The following is a 14,465-nucleotide window of genomic DNA, read 5'->3' as shown; positions in this document are numbered from 1 at the left end:
TCCCAACAACAACAGAAAACAGCGATTAAACGTTGAGAAAATCCGCTGCTCCTCACTGGTGTAACAAGATGAGGCATAAGTGGGTCTGAAACCCAAACCTGCGGTGCTTTTAACTGGGAGCCAACAGCCCGAAGTCTGGGCCAGATGTTTCACAGACGGTAGCCCGCCAGACCATAAAAGTAAATATAAATGGACTTTCGGTTCCCATCTACAATCACTCACAGGGATTTCTGTACCGCAGCTTCCATAGGGGAGAGTTACTACACACAGACGCACTCACACACACTAATACACTGCAAAAAACAAGTTTATCTGGTCTAGTTTTAATTCAAATATCTTGGTCCACTTGAAATTAGACAAAAATTACTTTAAAGTAACTTTTCAGCAAGATATTTGAGTTTAAGTGAAAAATTCCTTAATATTGATGAGAAAATATTAGTCCTACTACTAAAAATTTTTCCATCAATATTAGGAAATTATTTACATTTAAAAAAATCATATGGACCCCCTGCATTTACATCTAGAAATGTACAACGCCTGAGGACAAAAAAAAGCCATCCTGCCGCAGTAGAACAATCCGTTCAACTAAATGAAACCTGGAGATGATTCATTTAGTGCAGTGCGCCACAGCAAAGGGGGAGAATAGCATAGAAAAACCGTCAAAGAACAACTCAAAACTACTGCTTTTCTCGCTGTCTTTGGCGGCTACACTACACGTAGACTCGTTGCCATAGCAACTCACAACAACGGCACCAAATGTATCAGGACTCAACACCAAAAAACAATAAAACATTTCCCAAAAACAGAGCATTCAGTGCGTTACAGTTTCACGTTTTCAGGCTTGATGCTTGTTTTGCAATTATTAATAAGTGATCGCGGTGGTAGATTAGCTACTGCTGCTATTTGCTAATCAACCACAGCGTTGGTAGATTAGCTACTGCTGCTATTTGCTAATCAACCACAGCGTTGGTAGATTAGCTAATTTAAACACCTACTCTTCTGATGACTTGTCAGAGTTGGTGTTCTCGTTGCATTTTTTTATTTTTTAACTGAACCGAAACACACAGAATTCCACATCACATCTACATGTTAAAGTCGTCACAGTCAAGCTAGCATAGCTAGCATATCACCACTACAACTAGTTCCCTCTACTTCACTATTTTCTTTCTTAATTAAAACTTTTTCCTGACCTTGTTATCTAGTTGTAGTCTTGATAATTAGTAGCAAAGCACAGTGTTCTTTGTCCTGTTATATTTCAAGTGTACATTTAGGATTTCGTGTGTTATATTCACAACTAAATAGCTAAAACCAATAATAGTAGTCATAACCGGCAAGCAGGTTTTTACCCTCCAGCATGAAGTTGTGGGCGGGATCTTTTTTCACGCGGCAAAAAAGTCTATATATTCCTGAAAAGTTACTTGTAAGAGTTTTGTCTTCATTCAAGTGCACCGAGATATTTACACTAAAAAGTGGGCCATAAATACTTCATAAGATTTTGTGTTTTTGCAGTGAAAACAAAGTTTGGAGGTCACTTACCATCTGAGAACGGCTTTTGGGACACCCATTGATATCATCAATCTTCTCATTGGCTAAAGAAGAGACGAAAAAAGGAAAAAGAGACAAAATGAGGAGAAATTAGAAACTCTGAGTTTGTTCAGTAAATTAATCCTGTTTTAATCCAAAGGATGGAGACTCCAGTATGTTTGAGAGCTGGATGGTCGACGTCTGAATGAGGCACATGAAACATTATCTGGCCCCAACAAATGGGAGCGATGCCACTGAGGCCCCGACCAGCAGTTTAGTGTTGCTTTTTTTAACGTGTGTGTGTGTGTGTGTGTGTGTGTGTGTGTGTGTGTGTGTGTGTAGGGGGTGTTATGGATCACTCCTGTCCATTAAAGGCCCAGCCCACAGCAGCTGAGACACGGCCGTCAGATCACAGCTGACAACTGTGCCAGCAGGACAGATTTCTGCATCTGAGACACAGCGGGGCCAAAAGAGCCGCTCCATCACAGAACCACCAGACACAACCAACTAACCTTCATCTGTCCTTCTTTGAACGGGTTAGGATCGGACTACGGTCCATAATGTTCATCACACGTTTTTGTACAAAATCATTTTGAGACAATGAGATTTTAGGCTGATTCAGGGCCTCTGTCACTTTAAATCCATTAAACATATTGGTCAGTGTTCTACTGAACAATATATTTAATCAACCAAATGAAACCAAATATCCTGGTTCCCCTGACCAGATATGGTCAATGGGATCAAACAATCCGCCGCCCAACTCAACATTTACACTTGCACATAAAAAATGGCTGCAAACAGATCTGCAATCATACAACTGTTTGTTTGAAAAACAGAGGTGGAGAACACACCAAGCGGTTTCTGGATCGCGAGTCAACAAGACTCTTGTCTTGTCCAGCAGCCATTGTACAGAGCATAAAGAGGTAAAGCCAGTTGACCAAACATTCTGGAACTCTCTTTGGGTTGCTAGGCGATGGCTTTGTTCCGCTGGGGTTGCTAGGTAACGGTTTGTGACTTTCCATTCCAGAGGTTTTTGAAACAGCTCATTTTCCAGACACCAAAAAACATAAACCCATTGACAAAAACTGTCGGGGTATGTTTGCTTTGGTTGATTTTAGAAGCAGTAGGAACCCAAATGTAATGACAAAAATGTGAAATATTAACAAACTAATGATCATCTTCTCTATTTATTTAACAGTTTTGCTGATATACTTTTGTGTTTTTGTCCCTTCACAGCCAAAACACAAAATCTCAGTATTTTTAATCCAGAGTCTTGTGCAAATATTAGTAAGATTTTGTGTTTTGCAGTGTAGAGCTGCACAGCGACAGATTCACCTGAAATAAAAGTGATTCAACAGCTACTGTACATTGTGAGAACAGAGGCCCTCTTCAGATAAAGGGGAAGTTTAAAATCTGGGTCAGAGGTCACGTGGGAAGAGCCGGGAGACGAAACAGTCAGTGACACGCTGAGTCAGTGTTCGGTCAGCTGGTGTCGGCCCGTTTCAGCCTCCAGTCTGCCAGCAGACGCAATGACAGCACAAGAGCGGCCAGACGAAATGACAAGACCGATGATGGTGACGACTCTGACGGGGGCAAAGGTCAAGAAGACACAGAAACAAACGACTTTCACAGCCTACTTCAGGCGGTTACTATGGCAACGTATATGGATTACTAACTTTGGAGACATCCTGCATTACTAGGGGCTGAATTATTAACTTAACTGGGAAACAGTTTATAGACTGAGCACGTCACAGAAAGATCTCTCAGGTTTTAATGTTGACATCTGATAAACACTGCAAAAAACTAAATATTACCAAATTATTTTTGTTTAGTTTCTTAGACCATTAACTTAAAATTAATTTACAGTAATTGTTCAGCAAAATATAGGAGCTTGTTTTAAGTCAATAACACCTTAATATTGATAAAAATGCTAGTGCCACTGGCTCACTTATAACAAGACATTTTCCCTTGCTGTAAGTGAAATAATCTGCCAGTGGAACTAGCACTTTTATCAATATTAGGGAATTAATTTCTAACTAAAAAAGCTTTTATATCTTGGAAATTTCTGAGTTGAGGTTTAGGTTTTTCTTGCAACTTTTAGAGATCAGAAAAGTTTTTTTTTCTTTCAAAGGTAAAAAAAAAATGACTTCAACAATTTGCATTTCCAAGTTTTTTCTTTTTATAAAAAGAAAAAAAATGGATTTTTCTCGCCTATTTTTGAGTTTTTCAGCAGAAATCTACTCCTCTTTTTTTTCTATCCATAATGGCTTTACTAAACCTGTGAAGTGAAACAAAATAAAAGTTACTTTGTTCAAAACCATCCACTTCTTCTAAAACCAGTAACGTTCTCCACATTTTTCTACTGTCGCCATGTGAACAGTGTTGGTTTTAATTAGCCAACTTTGTAATTAAATTAGTCAACTCACCGACGACCTGTATGATCTCGGCCAGCAGCACTCCATCCGTGACGTCCGTCTGCAGATCCTTGATGAGCCGTTTGTGTCCTGACTTGGCAAGGTAGTGGTTGGCCCAGTCCGTGTAGATCTGCATCCAGGAGCACACAAAAACGCCCGTCAGTTTCTAGAGCCACCACAACAAAATCCGGCCCCAAAAATCCAGAGTGTTTCAAAACTCTGCAAAGACACTTGAAAACCAACAAAAGGCATAAACGGTTGTTGCAAATTTACGGCTACAGGAATAACAGGGTGGTTAAACGGGACCGGAGCGGCCCCTGGTTCTTTTGTTGCAGCTCCGATCCGGAGTGTATCCGCGTGGTATTCAAATTGGGGCCATTGTGCTCAGCCGGGGCATTCATCTCTGAGCACACGGCGGCTGTTTTCAATGGGCCGTGCTGACATCACTCTCTGGGGACAGAAAAGACCCTTCACTGCCTGGAGGGGGGAGCAGAGCAAGCATCTGAATAATCTGAATAGCTTCCTTCATAATTAGTGACCAAACTCACGCCTGCCCTCCCTTAAACTCACAACAGGACGATCAAGTTTCTATTTCTGAGTGAATAAAAAGAGGGCAGGAAGGTTGAGAAGTGATCCAAGTCTTCATAAAGGAATTATATTTAAGAAACGGACAATTCGTGGATCTACTCGCTTCAGATCCTCTCAGCAGGGATCCAACATGTGTGGCGGCTCATCTTCCTCTTTTTGACATCTTATTTATATCATTCACCACTTGCTGATATCTGCTGGCAGAAATGTCAGGATTGGGAATAAAAAAGCATGTTTTTTTTACTGGGAAATGTCTTATAAAAGAAACATTTTTACAACAAGTGCAGCAGGGCTTTAATTAAGGCTTAAGTTTGTGAAATTGCCCAGTTTTTAGAGGGAGTATTCAGTGGAGATGCAGCAAATCAGAGAGAAGAGTTGGACAATTTTTACCTATATCACATTTCTGAAAAAAATTATACATATTTATATACATTGATCTTATGCAGGGATCTGATCAGTAAAACACATCAATTAACTTTTAGAGCTTAATACAAATAGAATACAGTTTGGAGACATAATGCTTTAATGCACAAACATAAAATGGCTCTGAAAAACTTGCAGCACATTTTTCCCATATTTCCCAAAGATCAAAATCTGTCAAAAACAGATTGTGTTTTTGACAGCAAGTTGGAAGTGTGATTGGTAAAAGACATGATAAACTTGAATCTCAAGTTTCCACACGAGGAGAAAGTACTTGATAAAGATTTGTTTTTGAAAAATCAAATCCTTAAGCTGCCAAAAAAACAAAGTTATAACGGTTGTAAAGCAACCTAAACATTGACACGTTGTAAACATGGCGGTGATGTTTGGTTACGTTTGAGAGAATCTCAAAGGAGGGAAGTCATGACTGCAAATTACAGGGCAGCAAACCGGCAACATAAAAAACAGAAGCTACTCCACTCAACAAGACAAAATCTTTGTTTTATTTTCTCCTAAAACGTGCAAACTTTCTCCACTCAAAGAAGAAAGAACTGGATTTTTTATTTTTTTTTCAATGGTTGTGAAATTGAAGAACATCTGTTAATCTAGAAGGGACGCCTGGTCTTGATGTAAAAAAAAAAAAACGAAGCAGCATTTAGGGTTTGACATGGCGGTGACCTCTGGTTCTCTGTGTTTGCACTGTAAACACACTCAGGGCTTTTTCTGCTGAAGCACTAAAAAAAAAAGGATGAATCACTGCTCGTCATGTCGGTTTACAGCAGGTGTTCAAACTTCAAAGACTAGCGCTCAAACGCTAACTCATGTTAGCATGCAAGCGGTTTATTAGAGAAGCAACCTCAAATTAAATACGAAAAGCTTCAAAGCAACCTTTAAGTGAGACTGACATTACAAAAACACAAAACAAAAAGTTTTTTTGTCTAGTTTTCCAGCAAATATCTCAGAATACTTTAAGTAAGACAAAACAAACTTACAAGTAACTTTTTAACAAGAAAGAGGAGTTTGTTTTGAGTAAAATTTAGGAAAAAGTTCTAGTTCCACTGAGATTATTTCATTCATAACAAGAAATTTTTCCATTTGAGAAGTGAAATCAAACAGGTACGTTTTTATCAACATTAAGGAATTCTTGACTAAAATATTTGCTCTAGAAACCAGACCAAAAATACCAAAATTTTGTGTTTTTGCAGTGTAGTTTTAAATTAACAACAAGATGTTAACCCAGAGTAAGTATTAGTCTTTACAATGCAAAAAACACAAAATCTTACCAAGTCTTTTGTTTCCAGTTTGTAGTGAAAATGTCTTAGTTTAGTCTAAAACTTAAAAGTTACTCTGGCAAATCTTTAAACTTTGAACATTGGAGTAAAATCTAACAGTCAAACTACGTTTTTATGAATATTAAGGAATTATACATCTTGCTGAAATGTTGCTTCTAAGTTAGTTTTGCCTTATTTTAATTCTACTAAAATATTTGCATTAGAAACTAGACTAAAAGTACTTGTTAAGATTTTGTTTTTGCAGTGTAGATGCTAAGACTGTTACAGATTTAGATAAAATTACATTTAGTTGCTACAGTTGGTACATTTTTTTACTCTATATTGTGTTTTTTACATAAACAGAGAGCTTAGTAGACAGGCTGTTGAATCTTCTAGTTGTTTTTCTCTTTAAGTCTGAATGGATCCGTTTTCGCAGGTTATTTGAGCCACCCTTGTTGGTTTCAGTGCGTTGAATGAGAGCTACCCGTTTCACCTCGGTCTTTCATTGCAGCCCAAACCCTCAATTTGCTTCCCCGAAACTGCTTCAAAGAAAACCTGCATGCTCGCACAAAAGCTTCTGAACATCGCACTTCCTTTATTTTGAGAGAGCAAATTGAAAGGATGAAGTTTAATCTGGGATTTTTTTTTTTTTTTGCTCATTGTTTCACTAGAGACTTTTTTTATTCTCACTGAGAGTTTGCGTCTAGACTGCAAAAACACAAAATCTTACCAAGCATTTTAGTCTAGTTTCTGGTGCAAATATGTCAGTACACTTGAAATATGTTTTATTTAAGTTGTTAATATTGATTTTAAAAAAGGTACTTCACAGATTTTTTCAAGTCTTTCCGGAAAAAAATCGGAATTCTTTTCTCTTTTTTTGGCACTAATCATCTTCCGTAGCCATCTGTAACACTATTCTAATATATTTAAAGACTGGTCAATTATAGAACATTGAAATCTGACTATTTTCTGCTTCTATCTTTCCATTGTCAACCCAGTACAAACATATTTAATCTGGATGAGCAGCTGTCCAGGCATGCTGTTTCTATATGTTTCTATGTTTCTAAAATCCCACCATTCCCAGAGACTCCCAGTAATCCCAAATCTCCCTCTTCAAGGGAACACGGGTCTTTTTTAGGAGCTGATAATTGGTGCAGAGGTCAGGGGTATTCCCGTCATCAGACAGAAGCAATGTGACACCAGATCCTTCATTCATTCAGTATGAAACTCTTCTTTGTGCTGAGTCCAGCCCATCAACATCCTGTTCTGGTGATGATACACCAGCATTATTAACAGCCGTTCAGCCCAGGTTGCAGCCTTTGTCCATAAAATAGAAAGCAAAACATTGTTGACCGTTGGCTTCCTTTACGACAGGAGAGTCCAAAGTGCGGCCCGGGGGCCGTTTGTGGCCCCGGGAATGGCTTTGTGTGGCCCCCTGGACACATTTTAGGAATGCATATAAAAAAAACTACAATTTCACCAGTCCTACCTGCCATGTTTGCCTGTTTTCCCTGTCTGAGCTGAATGATCATTATTTTCTAAAATGCAATTTTGGTTACAGAGACTTTATAACCCACTTTTTTTTGTTTTGGATATTCAAAATGCTTTATGTTCCTTGGAAATTTAAGTTTTTCATCTTTAAGTGGCTATACTTGCATTAATATGTCATAATTGCTGTTATTATTATTATTATTATGTTAGTTGAAAATGGTCTCAAAACGACAATATTATTGTTTATCGCAATAATTTCTGGGCCGGTTTATCATCCAGCAGAATTTGCCATACATATATTTACCTAAAAAAGAAGCAATAAGCAGTTCTTATTTTCACTTTTGTTGTTGCAACAACAGAACCATAAAATATTGTGATAAAACTTAAAGTCCATTTTGCTCACCCCTGTTCAAAACACTTAGCATATTGTTTAGTGTTAGTGTACAACCCTGTTCTACATGACAGCTGTGAGCAGCTTCTCATAATACGCTTTTAAAACCATCAAAGCTGTGATGAGTCACTCTCCCAGACTGCTGCATCGTCTTTTCACACAAACACCACAAAATGTGCCGTAGATCCAACACGCCTGCCGCCTCGCCGAGTCCCCAGCCTGACAACAAAAGGCAGCGATGGACGCATGCCATCCCCGCAGCGCAGACTCTGCGTGGTCAGGCCAGGCTTCACTCCGCCACTCTGCCCTTGAGCTGAAGAAGTCATCGTGGATCAGAGAGCAAAAGTTTTCCAGATGGTCCAAATATATGAATTTAGGGGCTTGAAATTGTTATTGTGATATTTTGTGGTACTATTACAAAAAGAAATGTGAAAATCGCCAGCACTCATCACCATCCAGCGCTCCATCGATTTAAAGACGATTCCTTTACATGCCATCCATTATCGCCACGTTATAACAACTGAATAAATGATGCCTGCACACTTTGGCATTTTTGGAATATTTGTATCAAAGCACTGCTTTTATAAATGTAATATTCAATGTCATTACTTCAGTTATTGTGAAAGTTTTTTTTGGGAAAATGTCTTGTAAAAGATAGGAAAACGGAAATATTTAATTATTTCTTGCGCGGCCCGGTACCAATTGGTCCATGGACCGGGACCGCAGCCGGGGATTGGGGACCACTGATACAGAGCCACTGTGACTGATGATGTCATAGCGGCTGATGACATCATCAGTCAGCCCACTCTTTTGAAAAACGTCTGTTTTTCTGTATCAGATGTTTTATTGACAGCAAGAAGTTTTGATATGAAGCTGAATGTTTGTTTTTACTGAACATCAACACTTTCCTGCTTTATCGGTTTATTAAAAGAAAACCTGAATGTTAAAGACATGGAGGAAGAGATGAAAAATGAAAAAATTTATTTTAAACACAACCAGACTTTACACAGTTATCAGTAAAATAGTTGATCCTCTGCTAACTGTCGTGTGTGAGACAGAGAGGTGGAGAAAGAATTCTATCTTTGTGAGACACCCAGTCAGTTTTTGTGAAAAAAGCAGTCCGAACAACACCTTCCCGTTTGGGAACCGTGATACGTATTCAAAAACCGTTTGAAGCGTACGAGAGGCCAATTTGTCGTCTCTGATAGTACTGCGACCCATATCTCTTCTGCACTCACAGTAATAACAGTGATGGCGTGCGCGGAGGTTTGAAATTTTTCAGAAAAGTATGAAAATGGCTGAGAAGCGTCAGTTACCCTGGTGCATGACTTCGCTTTGAAGCACTTTGACAGAAAACCGTAAGGCCTAGGAAAATTTCAAAAACATTTTACTGGAGCAGGCATGTGTATCAATGTCATGACCAAGTTTGATACAGATAGGGCGATATTTGTGGGCATTACGGCAATTTCAAAATTGTTTTGGGGTCAAAATCCACTTCATTTCTTTTCTCACTAATGGTCTCAGTTACAATCTGCGTTTTGGCAGTTGGAACTTTTTAAAAGCAAAAAACTTATTTCACAAGTCAGTCCCTGCTCTCCCTATTCATAATAATAATAATAATTAATTACAATTTAGTTTAGTTCAGTTCTGATGGAAGAAATAATATAAACTGACTTCTTTGATGCCTTTTGCCAACATTTGTTACCAAGGCAACAAAGCATTAACAAGGTGGCTATTTAGCATGCTACACTCCAAAAACACAAAATCTTACCAAGCATTTTTGTTTCAAGTGCAAAAGACAAAACAAATTTACAAATAACTTTACAGCAAAGATACAGCCCTATCCAAAAAATCCCATGAAAATCACATGGGATTTTCATGGGATTTTTTTGTGGGGGGGACCTTGTTGAAAGTAAATAATTCCTTATTATTGATAAAAATAATCTCATTGGTGGATTATTTCACTCATAACATGGGAGAAGGTCGTGTTATAAGTGAAATAATCTACCTTTTTCAGTTCTTTTTCTTTTATCAATACTAAGGAATTAACTTAGACCAAGCTTCAATACCTTGCGGAAAAGTTTTTTGGTGTTTTACTGAATGTATTGGACCAAAAATACTTGGTAGGATTTTGTGTGTCAGATTTACAAAGTATCTTCTGCAGTGTGAAGCTGCTATAATAAATCCAAACAGCTACTGCAGATCTGATTCTACTCATGACAAGTCTATTTCAAGCTGACCTTTCCTCTTTTATGCGTTGAAGTCTGTTGAAATCATTGCTACCAGCAGTCATTATGATCCTTATTAACACATTTTCCTACAGGCTGTTTGGTTATTCTACAAGCAAATCCGAAATGATTTGACGTTTGTCGTATTTTTCATGCTTCTTTCTCATTTCTTACCACTTTGTAGTTCTCACAGGAGAAGCGGCTGTTGCTCCTGGGCGGCACCTTGAGGCCGCAATAGAGCGCCATGCGAGGTCGTCACCGAGATGAAGATTACCGACAGACCCACACAAACAGCTAGACATTCCTGAGAAGATGAGAGCAGTCTGAGCGAACAGAAGCGGTTTAGTGGCCACTTGCTGTTGACTGTCTTATCTCCGTCGCAGCGTCTTTATGGGCTGCTGCCGGTTGGAACATGACATGATTTACCTCTCTTTACAGGAAGCCTTCTCTATATCTGCCCCCCGCCCCTTTTCAGACAGCTCGGCGAAGCTTCAGACATCCTGACACTGTTACAGCCCCATGCCCACCCGCCGCCGTCTTTCTTGAGTGTCATTCAGTCTGAGTCAAGTAGGCCCAGGCAGACTCGATTCCTCTCGAGGTAGAGACATAAAGCATGCAGAAATTGTGACGTTTATGTTGGGGCAAAAGTGTTTTTTTATGCGGTTTAAATGATGCCATTCTATGGAAGAGGATTAGGGACACTTCAAAAAAGAATATAGTAATTTAACTTAATTAAAAGTCAGAATTGTGGGGTGCTATGGTGGCTCAGGGGCAAAGCACGACCCACGTATTGAGGCCTTAGTCCTCGTGGCAGTGGTCGCAGGTTCGATTCCCAGCCTGGCGACATTTACCACATGTCTTGTTTTAATTTTTGTGTTAGAGTAATAAGGCTTTTATTTTGAAGGTCATGGTAGGTCTGGGACAGGAAGTCAGCCATTTGCTGACTTCCTTACTGCTAAATTGTGTTGGTAAACACACAAGGAGAGCAGAAAACTCGGTAGCTAGTAATTCAGGGAGTTGAAGCTAGCTACCTATATAAAGAAGGATTCAGCAAATTCAAACTACCATGCTAGCTACATAGATTTAGCAAGTGAAAGCTAGGTATCTAGCTAGCTATCTATATGGTGATTCAGTGAGTTGAAGCTAGCTAGAGCGATTAATTTGCTAGCACACAAGAATACAAATTTAAAAAAAATAATAATCATAATTTAGTTGAGTTCAGTTTTGACAGAAGAAACTATATATATATATATATATATATATATATATATATATATATATATATATATATATATATATATATAGTTTTCAACATTTTCCAGACTTCTTTGATGCCTTTTTGCAACAATTGTTTTATTCTTTTGTCTTCAGAAGATGAAGGATGAACATTTCACAACCTGAAGGCTCTTCAGAAATATCACAGAGCATATTTGGTTATTGACCCCCTCCATCTGCTCACTTTCATCAATAAGGAGTCAGCATGTCTCCATGCTGCCGTGAGCTGAGGGTGACATGTGGCGGCACATCCCCTCTGACCCAAGCTGGGCCGTCCAGCAGATGGCTGCTGGGAGAATGATGGATGGACTGATTGAGTCACTAACACAATAATCTAAAAAAGACATACAGTGAGTGGCTGCAGCTCTTCGTAAGCAGAGGTAGATTTGAACAGATGTCTCCTGACGCGCCAGAGAACCACAATCTGCTGCAATTTCATTCATATTTTTGGATTTGAACCGCCAAATTTCCCTCTTTTTCTATGTATATTTACTAAAAATCTGTAATTTTTTTTTTAAATTACAGATTTATAACACTTACAAACGTTTGCATTGACAATGGGTTTGAATAAATGGATCACCATTAGAGTCCTGCAGCATTAAGAAAGAACAAGAAACCAACATAGGAAGGCAGAAAACAAATTCTCCTTTAAAAACCACTTCATGTTAGCCAAGGCCGGCCCAGAGATTTACAGGGCAGAAAGCAGAATTTGATTAGGGGGCACTTTTCCTGTTAAGCTTATCACCACCTCTACCTCGTTTAGGGTACGTTCATGTCAGCAATTGTTCAGTTTGTTTCAATCAAAATTCTGTTTGTCTAGAAAATCCAGTTTGTTTGTGGAGGTGTGAATGAAACTAACTCTGGTCCGCGTAAAAATCTCTGAACTCTGGTGAGGTTGGAAAGCATGTATGAACACAGAGTGGACCGGAGACAGCTCCAAAGGCAGGGAGTGGACGACAACGCAAGGCATTCTGGGTAAATACAACCAAAACAAACATGACGGTCTAGCGCTAACAGGAGAAATGGTTCATGATCTTTTACCAAAGACAAGACAGAAATCCTACAACCGCTAAAGTCATTTTTGTTTACAGTTTGCGAAGAAGGAAGTTGTGTTCAGTGCTTCCTTCAGTGTTTTTTAGTGCAGCGCCCCCACAGGCGAGGAGGGGAACAGATTTTTCAAATGGCTTGGATTCAATGGATTTGTAAAGGACATACGAACGTTTCATATGAATAACAAGATTCTGATGACTGGCAGAGTGAGGAGAAACAAACACGCAGGCTACATGCCTGTCTTAGCTAGCAGATAAAAGCTACATTAGCTAAGCTAACTTTGCTAATTCAACAGTAAGTACTGTTGTAAATATCAGTGATATTTACCCACAGAGATGGGTAGAGTACTCAAGTAGTTGTAATTATATTGTTTATAAATTAGTTAGGAACAAGGAAGCTTGAGGTTTGTTTATTGCTGCCATAGAAACCGCCTCCCAAGATGGCTGTCAGTCACAAAATTCGCAGAAGAGTGACGTCAAATGAGAACTATGTATTTACTCAAAATGTCGCTTCAGTCCCCAGTCGAGGAAGAACTTGAAGATCAGAGGAGGGCACAGTACCAAAAATTGTGCTCAAGTAAGAGTAAAAAAGTATTTGATAAAAAGTCTACACAAGTAACTGATCAAATTATCAATAATTTAATATTTTAATATTAAAATGTAAAGCAGAGTGGAAATTTTAGGCATTTTAAGGACAAAAATGTCAATACTTCATAAAAGTAACAACAAATATCAAAATCAGGCAAAATACATTTTTGCAAATCAGTTGCTTTCAATAAAAAACTTTTAAATCTTTTACAGAAACTGCTGGTTTGTGTCTGGTGAATTTTTGGTTGAAACATGTTTGTTTTTCATTCAGTGGGTAGAAAATCCAGAAATTTTACTCCAGTAAGAGTAGAAATACTTCATAATAAAATTACTAAAGTAAAACTAAAAAGTACAACTTAGTAGAAGTACTCCTAATAAAAGTTCATTCTTTCCATAAATGTAAATAAGTAAACATAACTAGTTACCACCCAACTCTGTTGAAGATCCATCTAGCTAGCAAAGCATAAAAACCGCGAATGAATGGGATTTTAAATAAAGTAGCTGACTAACTACAGGCTCCAAACAATACAGTTTTATCAACAGTTGCAGCATCTAGAGCCGATCAGCCAGCAGCACCAACCGAAGTCGGCTGGTCCGGGTCGGTAACCCTCCCTGCCAACCGGCGCACACAGGCCTGTAAAGTGGCTTCAGCCCGCAGGGAGCTGAAGCAGGCCAGCTTTAAATAAGCCCTCATGTGCTTGTACTTCGTTTGGCGTATAAAACATGTGGTTTAGAGAAGCCTTGCGAGACACAAGGCAGACCAAACAACTTGGGCTTTACCCAGCTGGTGGAGCCTGGGAAACAAAGTCGTATGCTAGTAAGCCAGAGCGATGGGACGGAATAGGACTTCCTGACATCTGATAGGAATATTCATATCCCTGAAACTCTGCAATAATACACAATCTGACCAAAAATTTCTGGTCTAGTTTTTAGTGCAAATGTCTTTGCACTTGAAATAAAACTAAACTAACTCACAAGTAGCTTTTAAGCAAAATACAGGAGTTTTTTAGGTCGATAATTTCTTAATAATGATGAAAAATCTTTAGTTCCACTGGCAGATACATTCACTTATAACAAGACATTTTTCCAAACTTATAAGTGAAATAATCGGCTAGTGAAACTAGAACTTTTTCATCAATATTAAAAATTTATTTACATAAAACAAGCTCCTATATTTTGCTGAAAAGTTACTTGTAAGTTTGTTTTGTTTTATTTTAAGTGTACTA

At 38.5% G+C, this 14,465-nt stretch overlaps 1 protein-coding gene across 7 annotated transcripts in view; it reads right to left on the bottom strand.

Moving 5' to 3' along the window:
* Window positions 1-14,465, bottom strand: part of nav2a (neuron navigator 2a) — a 251,668-nt gene that overhangs the window by 92,222 nt on the left and 144,981 nt on the right. For all 7 annotated transcript variants that reach the window (XR_006372495.1, XM_044135764.1, XM_044135719.1 and 4 more), the window contains 2 exons: window positions 3,951-4,068; window positions 1,537-1,589 (listed from right to left, as the gene is read on the bottom strand). Coding sequence is in view for 6 of the 7 variants with exons in the window: in XM_044135764.1 (XP_043991699.1) it covers window positions 1,537-1,589; window positions 3,951-4,068 (171 nt within the window). In the remaining variant the exon portion in view is untranslated. The remainder of the gene's footprint in view (window positions 1-1,536; window positions 1,590-3,950; window positions 4,069-14,465) is intronic.

Source organism: Gambusia affinis, linkage group LG02, assembly GCF_019740435.1.
Source record: "Gambusia affinis linkage group LG02, SWU_Gaff_1.0, whole genome shotgun sequence".
NCBI classification, from domain to species: Eukaryota; Metazoa; Chordata; class Actinopteri; order Cyprinodontiformes; family Poeciliidae; genus Gambusia; species Gambusia affinis.
Note: the sequence above shows the minus strand (reverse complement) of the source record. Positions and strands in the feature narration are given on the sequence as shown.